Below are 15,161 nucleotides of genomic sequence, written 5' to 3'. Positions count from 1 at the left end.
CACCTAGACACCCATTTCAAAATCCACATCCCCAGCCCTGACTTTTCACACACTTTCCATTTTAAATATTCATCCATTTTGCCAGCACCAAATCTAAGCTCCTAGCATCCATCATGTTGAATCTAATCTAAGGAAAGCAGAACTCCACCAGAGCCAAAGTATGACCTTAAGTATGTCCCACTTGAATTTAGAGACCCTCTCAAGAACACTAGTGACCTAAGAACACACGAGTTACAGGATGACATCAAGGACCTCATACTTGAAGAAAGCAAGAGGTCACTAAAAAGACAGGAGAGAAAGAAAAGACCAAAATGGATGTCAGAAGAGGCTCTGAAACTGCCTCTTGAACATCAAATAGCTAAAGCAAATGAAAGAAATGATGAAGTAAAAGAGCCGAACAGATTTCAAAGGGTGGCTCAAAAAGACAAAGTAACATAATAACATGTGCAAAGACCTGGTGATAGAAAACCAAAAAGGAAGAACACACTTGGCATTTCTCAAGCTGAAAGAATTCAAGAAAAAATTCAAGCCTCGAGTTGCAATATTGAAGGTTTCTACTAGGAAAATATTTAACAATGCAAGAAGCATCAAAAGAAGATAGAAGGAATACATACAAAGAGTCACTATAGCACGAAGAATTGGTCGATGTTCAACCATTTCAGGAGGTAGGGTACGATCAAGAACTAATGGTACTGAAGGAAGAGGTCCAAGCTGCACTGAAGGCATTAGCGAAAAACGAGGCTCCAGGGATTGATGGAATACCAATTGAGAAGTTTCGACAAACGGTTGCAGCTCACTTCTCACTGCCAAAAAATTTGGAAGATGGCTACCTGGCCAACAGATTGGAAGAGATCCATATTTATGCCTATTCCAAAGAAGGGTGATCCAACTGAATGTGGAAATTATCAAACAATATCATTAATATCACACAAAAGTAAAATTTTGCTGAAGATCATTCAAAAGCAGTTGCAGCGGTACATCGACAGGGAACTGCCAGAAATTCCAGCCGGATTCAGAAGAGGACGTAGAGCAAGGGATATCATTGCTGATGTCAGGTCGATCTTGGCTGAAAGTAGAGAATACCAGAATGGTGTTTACCTGTGTTCTATTGACTCTGCAAAGGCATTGGACTGTGTGGATCATAACAAATTATGGATAACACTGCGAAGAATGGGAATTCCAGAACACTTAACTGTGCTCATGAGGAACCTGTACATATATCAAGAGTCAGTCGTTTGAACAGAACGAGGGAACACTGCATGGTTTAAAGTCAGGAAAGGTGTGCGTCAGGGTTGTATCCTTTCACCATACTTATTCAATCTGTACGCTGAGCAAATAATCTGAGAAGCTGGACTATGTGAAGAAGAACATGTCATCAGGATTAGAGGAAGACTTATTAACAACCTGCATTATGCAGATGACACAACCTTGCTTACTGTTAGTGAAGAGAACATGAAGCACTTACTGATGAAGTATGGATTACATCACAACATAAAACAAAAATCCTCACACTGGACCAATCAACACCCATAGAAGCAACAGTCAAGAAATCAAACAGCGCATTGCATTGGGCAAATCAGCTGCAAGCAATCTCTTTAAACTGTTAAAAAGCAAAGATGTCACCTTGAAGACAGGTGTGCCTGACCCAAGCCATGGTATTTTCAATCACCTAATATGCACGTGGAAACCCTGGTGGCATAGTGGCTAAGTGCTACAGCTGCTAACCAGGGGGTCGGCAGTTTGAATCCACCAGGCGCTCCTTGGAAACTCCCTGGGGCAGTTCTACTCTGCCCTATAGGGTCACTATGAGTCAGAATTGACTGGACGGCAATGGGTTTGGTTTTGGTTTTTTAATATGCATGCAAAAGCTGGATGATGAATAAGGAAGACCAAAGAAGAACTGACGCCTTTGAATTGTGGTGTTGGCGAAGAATTTGAATATACCATGGACTGTCAAAAGAATGAACAAATCTGTCTTGTAAGAAGTGCAACCAGAATGCTCCTTAGAAGCAAGAATGGCAAGACTACATCTCACATACTTTGGACATGTTATCAGGAAGGATCAGTTCCTGGAGAAGGACATCATGCTTGGTAGAGGGCCAGCGAAAAAGAGGAAGACCCTCAATGAGATGGATTGACACAGAGGCTGCAACAATGGGCTTAAGCATAACAATGATTATGAGGATGGCGCAGGACCAGGCAGTGTTTCGTTTTGTTGTACATAGGGTCACTATGAGTCAGAACTGACTCGAGGGCACCTAACAACAACAACAACTAGGACAGAAGCATTAATCATCTTCTCAAGGGCCAGCTTAATCACTTCCATTCAGCTCCCAATACACACATCATGATTTTGACTTAAGGCCTTCCACCATCTGAGTCCCTTGCATTAAACTTGCTATCTTCAACCTTTTATCTCACACATGATTCTCATACCCTTGCACCCCCATCCCACCATCACCATCCCAATGGTTTGAACTATGTTTCAACACCTTACCTGAGATTCATTTTCTCTATCAAGCTTTTCCAAGTAAATTCTACTTGGCTCCAATCACAAGGACCATTCCATCAACAAGACCTAGTTTTGGGCACATATCTCTCTAGCTGAGATTGGTTAAATTGCACACTTTCATGGCTGTATTTACAAGGACTTATTTGTACTTGTCCAAGCTACAATGTCTTCTCAGCCTCAAAAGTTTCTCTAGGACTATGCGTCCCACTTATTTGGAATGTCCCTAGTGACCTGGAGTGTGAGACAGAGTTGAGCATTACCAAAAATCCACACACCACAAGGTGAAATCACAGAGTGCTGAGTGGCAGGCATCCGCCCCTGTTTTCTAAACACCTCAGTACCCTTGCCCTCCCCTCCCCCCCCACCACACTCTACACAGGAAAGATGACGTGTTCCTTACAAACAGCTTCCTGGCTCTATATGAATCATTGCCTCAGAGAATGTCCACACTTCTCCTCCCTGTTCTCAGGCTTGCAGCCCCAGGTTGAAGCCCTTTGGCCTCAGAGCTGTTTCAGCTCTCTGTCAGCCCACCCCCTTCCCCACCAAGGATTTGTCACTTCATTTAGCCTCTTGAAAACTCTCAGTCTTGCCTCAGCCCAGCTGTTTTTAGTTCCCTATTTGGTCCAAGTCCCTGGCTCAGGGCAAGGCCTTCCTCACCCTATCAGAGTTTCCATCCAAATTAGAGCTCTGGGTCTCCTATTTGCCTTAGAGGGGAATCCAGACAACCTCTAGACTCTAGACATGGCTTAGAGACATAGTCTTTAACTCCAAAACATCTGCAACAGCACTAACAGGAGACCCTGAGAGCCATCATTCCTCACAAAGTCTTCAAAGGTGACATGCAGAAGTGAACTTTTTGTACTGCAAGTGGGAGTTTGGAGAAAGGTATGCATGTATATCTCAGCAGCAGAGAGAGAGGGACAAATTCCTCCTCCTGACCTTTATCCTTCACCCCTACTCCATATCAGAACCTCCCACCACCACCTTGCCAAATACAAAAGCAGTAAAGATTTGGACTCTTACTTGAGGATTTTTACCAACTTCTGTTATAAAAGACTACCAACTCATATGTGAAAGTTTCCTGATAAAAGTTTTGTTTTGTTTTGTTTTGTTTTACTATAGGGTATCCCCACAAGCAGATTTCACTATATTTGTTCCCTCTAGTCCTGGGAGTATATAGGGATTTTATTCTGGGGCAGTTCTACTCTGTCCTATAGGGTCACTATGAGTCGGAATCCACTCTCGACGGCACTGGGTGGTTATTCTCTTTGGGTTTCCAAGAAGAAAAAGTTGGTCTGTGAACAAAGCTAATCATTTAGGATTTCCCATTACTCTCCCTCGGGTTTGTTTTTATACCTTTTTGTCTCCACCATAAGCCTTAAAGAATGAATTTAAGGTGATTTACATGAAAACATACATGACACAATGACATTCATTAAAAGTAGGGCAAGAGAAGAACGAAAAACAAGGATAAGTACAACTTAGTACCAGAAAGGGAGCTAAAATTGTGTATTAGCATGCCCTACACACTTTCTACATCAAATTTTGTGTCCAATATTGGTGGAGAGATTTCCCTGAGGGCAGATCTTAGGTCAGACTGACCCTAAGTAAAGACGATATAAAAAAAAAAAAAAGACTGTATTAAAGTAATCTTCCATTCAAGCCAAATCAATTAGGATTTATTCAAATGTCTATTCTTCTATTTTAGCTGTATGAGAATTTCTCTAGAAAAACATAGAGGGTATTCCCGCTGCTATTCTTTGGCCACAGCTGAGCAGGATATGGCATTGAATGAGCTTAAACTAAGGAGGTGGAAGTAATGAAGAACTCTTCTTTCCATCATGGTTCTTCTTCCTATTACTTCCCAGAGATGATGCTATTAGAGCCAAAGGGCAATACCACAGAATGTTATTATTTTGTTGCAATTATATTTTCATTCAGGATAAATGGTCTTTATATTGAAAAGAAAAATATTTTAGATTAAGACTTACCTCAGCTATTTTAACTTCCAGTCTAAGCACTGACTTCATGTCATGTTCTGCTCGGGAGCTATTAGCTCCTAAAAGCACGGCAGTATCCACCATGAACTTGTAAAGGGCATCCCGATACTGTAAGAGACAAAGAAGCAAGTGACCATGACAACAGCCTATTAGGAAGTATGTTTTAGAGACATGCAAAAACAGAAACAGCAGGTGGAAATAAATGTCCCTCATTTTCACTCTGTACTCAAAGTATGGCACAGGCATTATGCAATGCCAACCACTGACCTACCACTTCGGGAGAAAGAAGAATAATGGCTACTTGGGTACTGTTCCCATGAGAGACAGAGATGTCCAGCCATCAAAGATCAAGAGAATTACTTTTCTGACAACTGGTGGTATTATGGATGCACAAAATATCTCCAAATGAGCCCAAAATAGAAAGTTAAAGGTCAGAATCCCTCTTTCCAAGGCAAGTGAGGTTTTAATAAAAATAATGAGAAAGAACTGTACCGTCTAAAAGCAGGAGACGTGATCCATGAAGACCAGTGGCAACAGTGATTTATTCTTTTCCAGCTCAATTTACCCACACTACACACACTAAGAAGTAAAAGACCCAAAATTGCAGGCCTGTGTCTTTTCTGTTTTATACAATACTCACAAAGCTCTCCCAAGCTCAGGGGAAAAGTAAGGGAGAGAAGAGAGGAATGATGACAAGAAAACTAGCAAATAGCAAATATAGAATCTCCTCCCCATGTGATCATGAACCAATTGTTGGGCTATATGTATATATTATTTTTCAAGGACCTTAAGGAATCTCATTAGGGGGTCACTTTTGATTTCAGATATATTTGTGAGAACACAATAAACCAGGTATTAAATGAGCTCACAATCGTGCTATAGGAATAAGATTTCCTAACATACACCTTGACTCTGTAAGCTATTTTTACTATGTTTATGACTTCAGGACCTATACAGCGCTTGGCACATAAACAAAAAAACCCAAATTGTTGCTGTTGAGTGGATTCCGACTCATGGCAACCCCACATGTGTATAGTAGAACTGCACTCCATTGGGTTTTCAAGGCTGTGGCCTTTCAGAGGCAAATCACCAGGCATCTCTTCAGAGGCCCTCTGAGTGGGTTTGAACAGCCAACCTTTATGTTTAGTAGTCAAGCACTTAACGATTTGCACCATCCAAGGAATCATGTTCAGCATGATGTTGTTGTCATTAGGTGCTGTCAAGATGGTTTCAACTCATAGCGACCCTAGGTACTAAAGAACGAAATGCTGTCCAGTCCTGTGCCATCCTCACAATTGTTGCTGTTTGGGCCCATTGTTCCAGCCACTGTGCCAATTCATCTCATTGAAGATCTTCCTCTTTTTTGCTGACCCTTTACTTTACCAACAATGATGTCCTTCTCTAGGAACTGGACCGTCCTGATAACATGTCCAAAGTAAGCAAGAAGAAGTCTTACTATTCTGGCATCAAAGAAGCATTCAGGCTGTACTTCTTCCAAAACAGATTTATTCATTCTTCTGGTAGTGCATGGTATATTCGATATTCTTTGCCAACACCATAATTCAAAGGCATCAATTCTCCTTCAGTCTTATTCATTGTCCAGCTTTTGCAAGCACGCATGCGTATGAGGCGATTGAAAACACCATGGCTTGGGTCAGGCACACCTTAGTCCTCAAAGTGACATCTTTGCTTTTTAACACTTCCAAGAGGTCTTTTGCAGCAGATTTGCCCAATTCAATACAACATTTGATTTCTTGACTGCTGCTTCCACAGGTGTTAATTGTGGATCCAAGTAAAATGAAATCCTTGACAACTTCAATCTTTTCTCTGTTTAACATAATGTTGCTTATCGGTCCAGTCATGAGGATTTTGGGGTGTTTTTTTTATGTTAAGGTGTAATCCATATTGAAGGCTATAGTCCTTAATTTTCATCAGTAAGTGCTTCAAGTCCTCTTCGCTTTTAGCAAGCAAAGTTGTGTCATCTCCATATCACGTATTGTTAATGAGTCTTCCTCCAATCCTGATGCCACGTTCTTCTTCATATAGTACAGCTTCTTGGGTTATTTGCTCAGCATATATATTGAATAAATATGCTGAAAGGATACAACCCTGATGCATACCTTTCCTGATTTTAAGCCACGCAGTATCCCCTTGTTCTGTTTGAACAACTGCCTCTTGGTTTATGTACAGGTTCCTCATGACCACAATTAAGTGTTCTGGGATTCCCATTCTTTGCAATGCTATCCATAATTTGTTATGATCCACACAGTCGAATGCCTTTGCATAGTCAATAAAACACAGGTAAACTTCCTTCTGTTATTTTCTGCTTTCAGCCAAGGTCAACCTGACATCAGCAGTGATTCCACGTCCTGGTTCCATGTCCTCTTCTGAATCTGGCTTGAATTTCTGGCAGTTCCCTATCAATGTACTGCTGCAACAGTTTTTTAATTATATTCAACATAATTTTACTTGCATGTGATATTAATGATATTGTTGATAGTTTCTGCATTCCATTGGATCAACTTTTTTGGAATGGGCACAAACATAGATCTCTTCCAGTCAGTTGGCCAGGTAGTTGCCTTCCAAATTTCTTGGCACACACAAGTGAACACCCCCAGTGTTGCATCCGTTTATTCAAACACCTCAGTTGGTATTCCATCAATTCCTGGAGCCTTGTTTTCGCCAGTGCCTTCAGTGCAGCTTGGACTTCTTCCTTCAGTATGATTGGTTCTTGATCATATGGTACCTCCTGAAATGGTTGAATGTCAACCAGTTCTTTTTGGTACAGTGATTCTGTGTATTGCTTCCATCTCTTTTGATGTGTCCTATGTCATTCAATATTTTGCCCATAGAATCGTTCAATATTGCAACTCAAGGGTTGGATTTTTTTCTTCAGTTCTTTCAGCTTGAGAAATACCACCCATTTTCTTCCCTTTTGGTTTTCTATCTCTAGGTCTTTTCACATTTCATTATAATACTTTACTTTGTCTTCTTGACCCACCCTTTGAAATCTTCTGTTCAGCTGCTTTACTTCATCATTTCTTCAACTCACTTTAGCTACTCTATGTTCAAGAGCAAGTTTCAGAGTCTCTTCTGACATCCATTTTGGTCTTTTCTTTATTTTCTGTCTTTTAGTGACCTTCCACTTTCTTAATGTATGATGTCTTTGATGTCATCCACAACTTGTCCAGTCTTCAGCTATTAAGTGTTCAATGCATCACATCTATTTTTGAGATGGTCTTAAATTCAAGTGGGATATACTCAAGGTCACATCTTGGCTTTCATGAACTTGTTTTAATTTTTTTTAGCTTCAACTTGAACTTGCATATGAGCAATTGATGATCTGTTCTGCATTCGGCCCCTGATCTTGTTCTAACAGATGATATTAAGCTTCTCCATCACCTCCTCCAGAGATATAGACAATTTGGTTCTTGTGTATTCCATCCACCAAGATCCATATGTATAGTCACTGTTTATGTTGTTGAAAAAAGATATTTCCAACGAATAAGCCCTTGATCTTGCAAAATTCTGTCAGGTGATCTCCTGCATCATTTCTATCACCGATGTTACATTTTCAAACTATCAATCTCTGTTTCCAACTTTGTTTCCAATAGCCAGTAATTATCAATGCACCTCAATTGCATGTTTGATCAATATCAGACTGCAGAAGTTGGTAAAAATTTTTCAATTTCTTCATCTTTGGCATTAGTGGTTGGTGGGTAAATTTGAATAATAGTTGTATTAACTGGTCTTCTTTGTAGGCATGTGGATATTATCGTATCATTAACAGTGTTGTACTTCAGAATAGATCTTGAAGTATTCCTTTAGAGGATGAATCCACTGTCATTCCTCTTCAATTTGTCATTCCCAGCATAGTAGACCATATGATTGTCTGATTCAAAATGGCTAATACCAGTCTGTTTCAGCTCACTAATGCCTAGGTTATCGATCTTTATGTGTTCCATTTCATTTTTTATGACTTCCAATGTTCTTTGATTCATACTTCATACATTTCACATTCCGATTACTAATGGATGTTTGCAGCTTTTTCTTCACATTTTGAGTCATGCCACATCAGCAAATGAAAGTCCCAAAAGCTTTACTCCATCCACGTCATTAAGGTCGACTCTACTTTGAGGAGGCAGCTCTTCCCCAGTCATCTTTTGAGTGCCTTCCAACCTGGGGGGCTCATCTTCCAGCACTTTGTCAGACATGTTCCGCTGCTGTTCATAAGGTTTTCACTGGCTAATGCTTTTCAGAAGTAGACTGCCAGGTCCTTCTTCCTAGTCTGTCTTAGTCTGGAAGCTCAGCTGAAACCTGTCCTCCGTGGGTGACCCTGCTAGTATCTGAATACCGGTGGCATAGCTTCTAGCATCACAGCAACATGCAAGCCCCCACAGTACGACAAACTGACAGACACATGGGGGCCGTAAAGATTACAGCCTTGGAAGCCCTATAGGGCAGCTCTACTCTGTCCTATAGGGTTGCTATGAGTTGGAATTTTTTGATGGCAACAGCTTTTTTTTTTTTTTTTTTTTTTGGCTGTGGGAAGTGCTAGCTTATGACAAAATGATTGAAGTTCCAGAAAATGCAGACTAGTGGAGTAATTTAGAAACTTTTTATTCACATGTGTGGTTGAGGTTGTGGCTGTATATTGCATACATATGCCATACTTCCTTTGAATAAAACTGTTCCTAGTTCACAAGATTGAGGTAAATATGTCAGAACTTCATGGTGTTTCTCAAAAGGCACCATGATTCCCAGATGTTTCACCATCTAAACCAGATTGAAAATCTCCCCTCATACAGAAATAAGCTAAAATGTACTAAAGATATACTTTGTCCTATTAATCTATTTTTTTAATTAAAAAAATTTCAGCTCACTAATGCCTAGGATATCGATTGTTCATGTGTTCCATTTCATTTTTGACGATTTCCAGTTTTCCTAGATTCATACTTTGTACATTCCATGTTCCGATTATTAATGAATGTTTGTAGCTGTTTCTTCTCATTTTGATTCATGCCACGTCAGCAAATGAAGGTCCCAAAAGCTTTACTCTATCCATGACATTAAGGTCGACTTTGCTCTGAGAAGGCAGCTCTTTCCCAGTTGTATTTTGAGTGCCTTCCAACCTGCGGGGCTCATCTTCTGGCACTGTATCAGACAATGTTCTACTGCTATCCATAAGATTTTCACAAGCTAATTTTTTCAGAAGTAGATCGCCAGGTCCTTCTTCCCATCTGACTGAGTCTAGAAGCTCCACTGAAATCTGTTCACCATGGGTGACCCTGCTGGTATTTGAAATACCTATGGCATAGCTTCTAGCATCATAGCAACACGCAAGCCACCACAGTATGACAAATAGACAATGGTAGATTTGACATATAGCAGGCTTTTCATAAACTTTTGTTAAATCAATAACCAAGTTGTAAATAGCCTTGGTTAGAAACAAGATTTACCATTCCCAGTTCAATTCAAAAAATATTTATTGAGCGCCTACTCAATATATGTACAAGGTTTCATGCTAGGTATTTCGTATATATGCGGGGGGTGGAGGGACAATACAGACGAAAAATTAAACAATGCTTGAGTCTGATTCTCAAAGAGTGTGTGATCCAGTAAGGGAGATAAACATGTGATTACTAGCCACAGCATTAGAGAGACCAAAATTTGTTCCTTAATAAAGCTACTAAGTGTTTGAAAACCCAAGAGCTAGAGGAAGAATTATAGCCTGGAGAAATCAGGGACACAGCATTTGTGGAAGACAGGTTCATGATAGTGAGGAGGGGGATAAGGAAAAGCAGTTGAGACAGGAAAGGCAGTCTGGGAGGTCATGAAGAGGCCCTTGAACTCCCTCTAAGGAATTTAGATTCTGTCTTAAGAGCAAATGCAAAGTGAAAAGACAAGCTACTGACTAGGAAAATATCTTCAGAAACCATATATTCAACAAGAACCTAATAACCAAAATTTATATAAAATGTTGACAACAACAAAAAGACACATAACCCAATCATAATATAAGCAAAGAACTTGAATAGACATTTCATCAAAGAAGGCATTCAAATGGCCACCAAACACATGATAAGATGCTCAGTGTCATTAATCACCAGAGAGATGCAAATCAAAACCACAATGAGATACCATTTCACTCCCACTAAGATGGCTAAGATAAAAAAATAAAATAACAACTGTTGGTGAGGAAGTGGGAAAATTGGAACCCTTACGTATTGCTGGTGGGAATGCAAAATGGTACAGCTGTTGTGGAAAATAGTGTCAAGGTTCCTCTAAAAACTAAAAATAGAACTACCATATGATCCAGCAATTCCATTCCTAGGTATATACCCAAAAGACTTGAAAGCAGAGACTCAAACAGAGACTTGTACACCAATGTTCATTGCGACACTATTCACAATACCTACATGTCCCTCATCAGATGAATGGATAAACAAAATGTGGTATATACATACAATGGAACACTGCTCAGCCAGTAGGAGAAATGAAGTCTTGATACATACTACAATATGGATGGAGCGTGAAGACATTATACAGGTGAAATAAATCAGTCCCACAAGGACAATTATTGTATGATATCACTTACATAAAAAGACAAGAAAAGGCAAATATATAGAGAACAAAATTTATTAATGGTTACCAGGGACAGGAGAAACGGAGTGGGGAGGCGGGAATTAACAGTGATGGAAACACCTCATTGATTAAGGGGTAGGGTCGCACAGCCAATTATTGTAATTGCTGTCAACAAGTTGTATACTTTTAAAAATTGTATTGGTAAAAGTTCTGTGATAGATATATTTACCACAATGACAAAAAAATAAATAAATAAAGATTAGCTGCTGAGGGATTTGGTTCCTTGGTTTGGCATTTAGGATCATGGTTTCATGGGGCATCCCAGTTAATTGGTCTAATAATGTGTTTAGTGCTTCTGCTCTACCACCTAGTTCGTTGCATAGTGCTTGGAGTCTTAAAAGCTTACAAGTGGCCATCCAAGGCACAAAAATTGGTCTCTATTTACCTGGAATAACAGAGGAAGAAGGAGAGCCAGGAATAGGAGAAAGGTTTGCAATGTGCGGCTAATTGCCTCCATGAACAACTGCCTCCTTTGCCATGACTACTGTGCTTGGCTACCATTATTGAACATTTTAATCAAGATTCTATAGAAGAATCCTGATCAAAAGGGGGAAAATGTAGAACAGAATTTTAAATTCCCATGGACTCCAGACTTCCTAGAGCCACGAAGGTTGGATGAACCCCTGAAACTGTTGCCCTGACATAATCTCTAAACCTTAAACAAAAATATCCCCTGAAGTCTTCTTAAAAACAAACAATAGTTTAGATTAACTAGTAAAAAATTTCTGCCTTGAGCATTTTGCTCTTTTAAGAACTATATGGGATCAAATTGATAACAGCAACTCAAAAGACTAGATGGGAACCTTAGGGGGCAGTGATTTTATGTTAATGGGGGAGGTACAACTCAGAAAAGGAGAGTGAGAATGATTGCACATCTCAAAGAACATAATCAATGTCACTGAAGTGTACATGTAGAAACTGTTCAATTGGTGTATGTTTTGATGTGTATATTCTTAACAACAACAAAATAAAATTTTTTTATAAAAGAGCAAATGCAGCATGGAAATGGCATGCTGGGAGCTGTGCTTTGAGAAGAGAACTTGTCAAGTGCTAAGAAGGAAATGGAATGAAGGAAAGGAGGCTACTTGCAGTAGTCAAGAATTAACAAGGACATTATATAATGTAGTAAGGATAGAAAGGAGGGACCAGGTGGAAGAGAGCTTTTGAAGGTAGAATGAATAGGACTTGACTAATTGGCTACAGGGGGAGAAGGAGGTTTCAATTTACTGAGAGGGTGGTGACCCCAGCAGACACAGGTTGGTAAAAGTTCATTCTGTCCACTTTCAAGAAGGAAAACTTGTCAATCCTCTCTGATGAATGTCCTCAGCCATAAAGCTGCCTGGGCTCTTGGATAGTTTCCTACCCTCCAAAGCCTTCTAGGTATAGCGGTTAGAATCAGCAGGGCACCAGCGACTTCTGTGGGCCAGCACATCTCAGTCTAATTTCAGTGCATTCTCAGGCTGCATGGAAACCAGAGAGTTCCCTGGGTCCTTTGGACGTTCAATAAAGTCTCCAAAACAAATTGAAAGTGTCAGGAATGAACCAGCTGTAAACCCATCTCCAGGGAACCCTTAGGTTTCCAAGCCAGCCCAAGAAATCTAACGTGATTGATCCCATCTGCTTCTCATTAACCCTCCACTAACCGGGGGAAGGAAACCCTGGTGGTGTAGTGGTTAAGAGCTATGGCTGCTAACCAAAAGGTCAGCAGTTCAAATCCACCAGGCACTCCTTGGAAACCCTATAAGGCAGCTCTACTCTGTCATACAGGGTCACTATGAGTCAGAATCGACTCGACGGCAATGGGTTTATGGGAACCTGGGGAAACCCCGGGGTGTAGTGGTTAAGAGCTATGGCTACTAACCAAGAGGTCGGCAGTTCAAATCCACCAGGCACTCCTTGGAAACCCTATGGGGCAGCCTACTCGGTCTGATAGGGTCACTACAAGTTGGAATCAACAGGTTTGGTTTTTTTTTTTTTTTAACCTGGGGCACGTGTTAAAAATACAGATTCCTGGGCTTCACTTCAAGTCTACTAAATAAACTCTCCAGGGCTGCTGCCCAAGAAGCTACATTTAATAAAAGCTTCCCGAGTGACTCTTAGGCAGTAAAATTTTAGAACCAATGGTCTACTGGGTATCCCTCCCCATGCGTTTACTTTTGCAATGTATAGTGAGTTCTCTGCACTTCGGAGGAATAACTGCAATCTTGGTCGCTTCATTTGGATGTGCTGGCTCCTCAGCTATATCATGAGGGCACTGAGCACAAGAGCACAGGGCTTATCCAATCTTTATGCCCAGACTTCCAGAAGACAGGGAGTCAAATTTATCTGCCTGAATAAAAGGCATTTGCTTCCTGCATTGAGAATTTGGTCATCAAAGACCCACACTGCTCATTTCCAGGAAAGAATCGGGGATCTTAGAACAACTTATGAACCCGACAGCAGCCTGAAAAGGCACATAGTTGGGTATGAGTAAAACTTACAGACTTGGCTTCTGTGCTGTTATCAAGGTAGTCTTCTCTCACGGCTAGGGAGAGGGTTGCTTGGTCCAGCTATTAAAACAAAAACAAAGCATTCTGCTAGCACTTTAAATTCTTAACAAGAGTCATGAGATCACCTACCTCCCAGCCATATTTTGAGCTTGTGTCACCATTATAAGAACTCACTGCACTCAGAACTACATACAAATAGGTACTTCGGATATCACAAAGTGTCAGAGATTCATGGTTTCTAACCCTTTTGAGGTTCTATCTATACTTAATAGCACCAAAGCTACTTGAGTTGGCATAGACCTGAGAGATTATCTGGCTTTCCCCCTTATTCGATGGGTGACAAAACAAAAGCCAGAGAAGTGATGTGACTTTTCCAATGTAATATGGTTGGGCTGAGCTCAGAGTAGAATCGTGGTCTTTTGTCAACAGATTCAGTATTTTTCTCACTACAGTATTTTGTAAAATGCCAGTCTGGGTTGAGTTGACTAATCAGACTTTCTCTCTCTCCACCCCTAAAATACGGTATTGCATTGATTTTTTTAATTAAAAGTAATCAAATAATAATTTTGCTTTTACAAATCTTTGCAAATTTTAGAACCCTCTCTGGAGAGTTTAAGATAGGTGATTACAAACACAAATAATAATGAGACAATAAGTAGAATTATTATTATAAAGAAGCATATTATAAATTATTGAATTAAAACTGTCAGCACCTTAAAAGCAGTTCAATGGGGAAAATGGTAGTCTTCTCAGAGAAGGTGCTAGAACAAGTGGACATCCATATGCAAAAAATGAACCTCAACCCGTACCTCACTACCTCACACCTTGTACAAAAATTAACTCAAATTGGATCATAGGCCTAAATGTAAAACCTGAAACTATAAAACTTCTAGAAGAAAACATAGAGGAAAATCTTTGTGATTTGGGTTTAGACAAAGAGTTCTTAGACATGACACCAAAATCATAATCCATAAAAGAAAAAAACTGACAAATTGGACTTCATTACCATTAAAAAACTTTTGCTCTAAGAAAGACACTGTTAAGAGAATGAAAAGACGACCCTCAGATTGGGAGAAAATATTTGAAAAATCACATATATGACAAAGGGCTTGTATTTAGAATATTTAAAGAACTCTCAAAACTCAAGAATAACAAAACAAGTAACCCAATTTAAAAGAAAGCAAAAGATCTTAACAGACACTGCCCCAAAGGAGATAGGCCAATGGAAAATAAGCAAATGAAAACATGCTCAATATCAATAGTCATTCTAAAAAAAAACCAAACTCATTGCTGTCGAGTCAATTCTGACTCATAGTGACCCTATAGGACAGAGTAGAACTGCCCCATAGAGTTTCCAAGGAGCGCTCAGTGGATTCGAACTGCCGACCTTTTGGTTAGCAGCCATAGCTCTTAACCACTACGCCACCAGGGTTTCCATAGGCTCACTAAACCAAAAAAACCAAACCCGTTGCCATCAAATCGCTCCCGACTCATAGCGACCCTATAGGACACAGT

At 40.0% G+C, this 15,161-nt stretch overlaps 1 protein-coding gene across 4 annotated transcripts in view; it reads right to left on the bottom strand.

The window, feature by feature from the left end:
• Window positions 1-15,161, bottom strand: part of PHEX (phosphate regulating endopeptidase X-linked) — a 244,095-nt gene that overhangs the window by 149,563 nt on the left and 79,371 nt on the right. For 3 of the 4 annotated variants that reach the window (XM_064278084.1, XM_064278087.1, XM_064278086.1), the window contains 2 exons: window positions 13,638-13,706; window positions 4,504-4,620 (listed from right to left, as the gene is read on the bottom strand). In XM_064278084.1, coding sequence (XP_064134154.1) covers window positions 4,504-4,620; window positions 13,638-13,706 — 186 coding nt within the window. The remainder of the gene's footprint in view (window positions 1-4,503; window positions 4,621-13,637; window positions 13,707-15,161) is intronic. The other variant, XM_064278085.1, reaches the window with a different exon arrangement.

The sequence above is a fragment of the Loxodonta africana genome, chromosome X, assembly GCF_030014295.1.
Source record: "Loxodonta africana isolate mLoxAfr1 chromosome X, mLoxAfr1.hap2, whole genome shotgun sequence".
In the NCBI taxonomy this organism is placed as follows: domain Eukaryota; kingdom Metazoa; phylum Chordata; class Mammalia; order Proboscidea; family Elephantidae; genus Loxodonta; species Loxodonta africana.
Note: the sequence above shows the minus strand (reverse complement) of the source record. Positions and strands in the feature narration are given on the sequence as shown.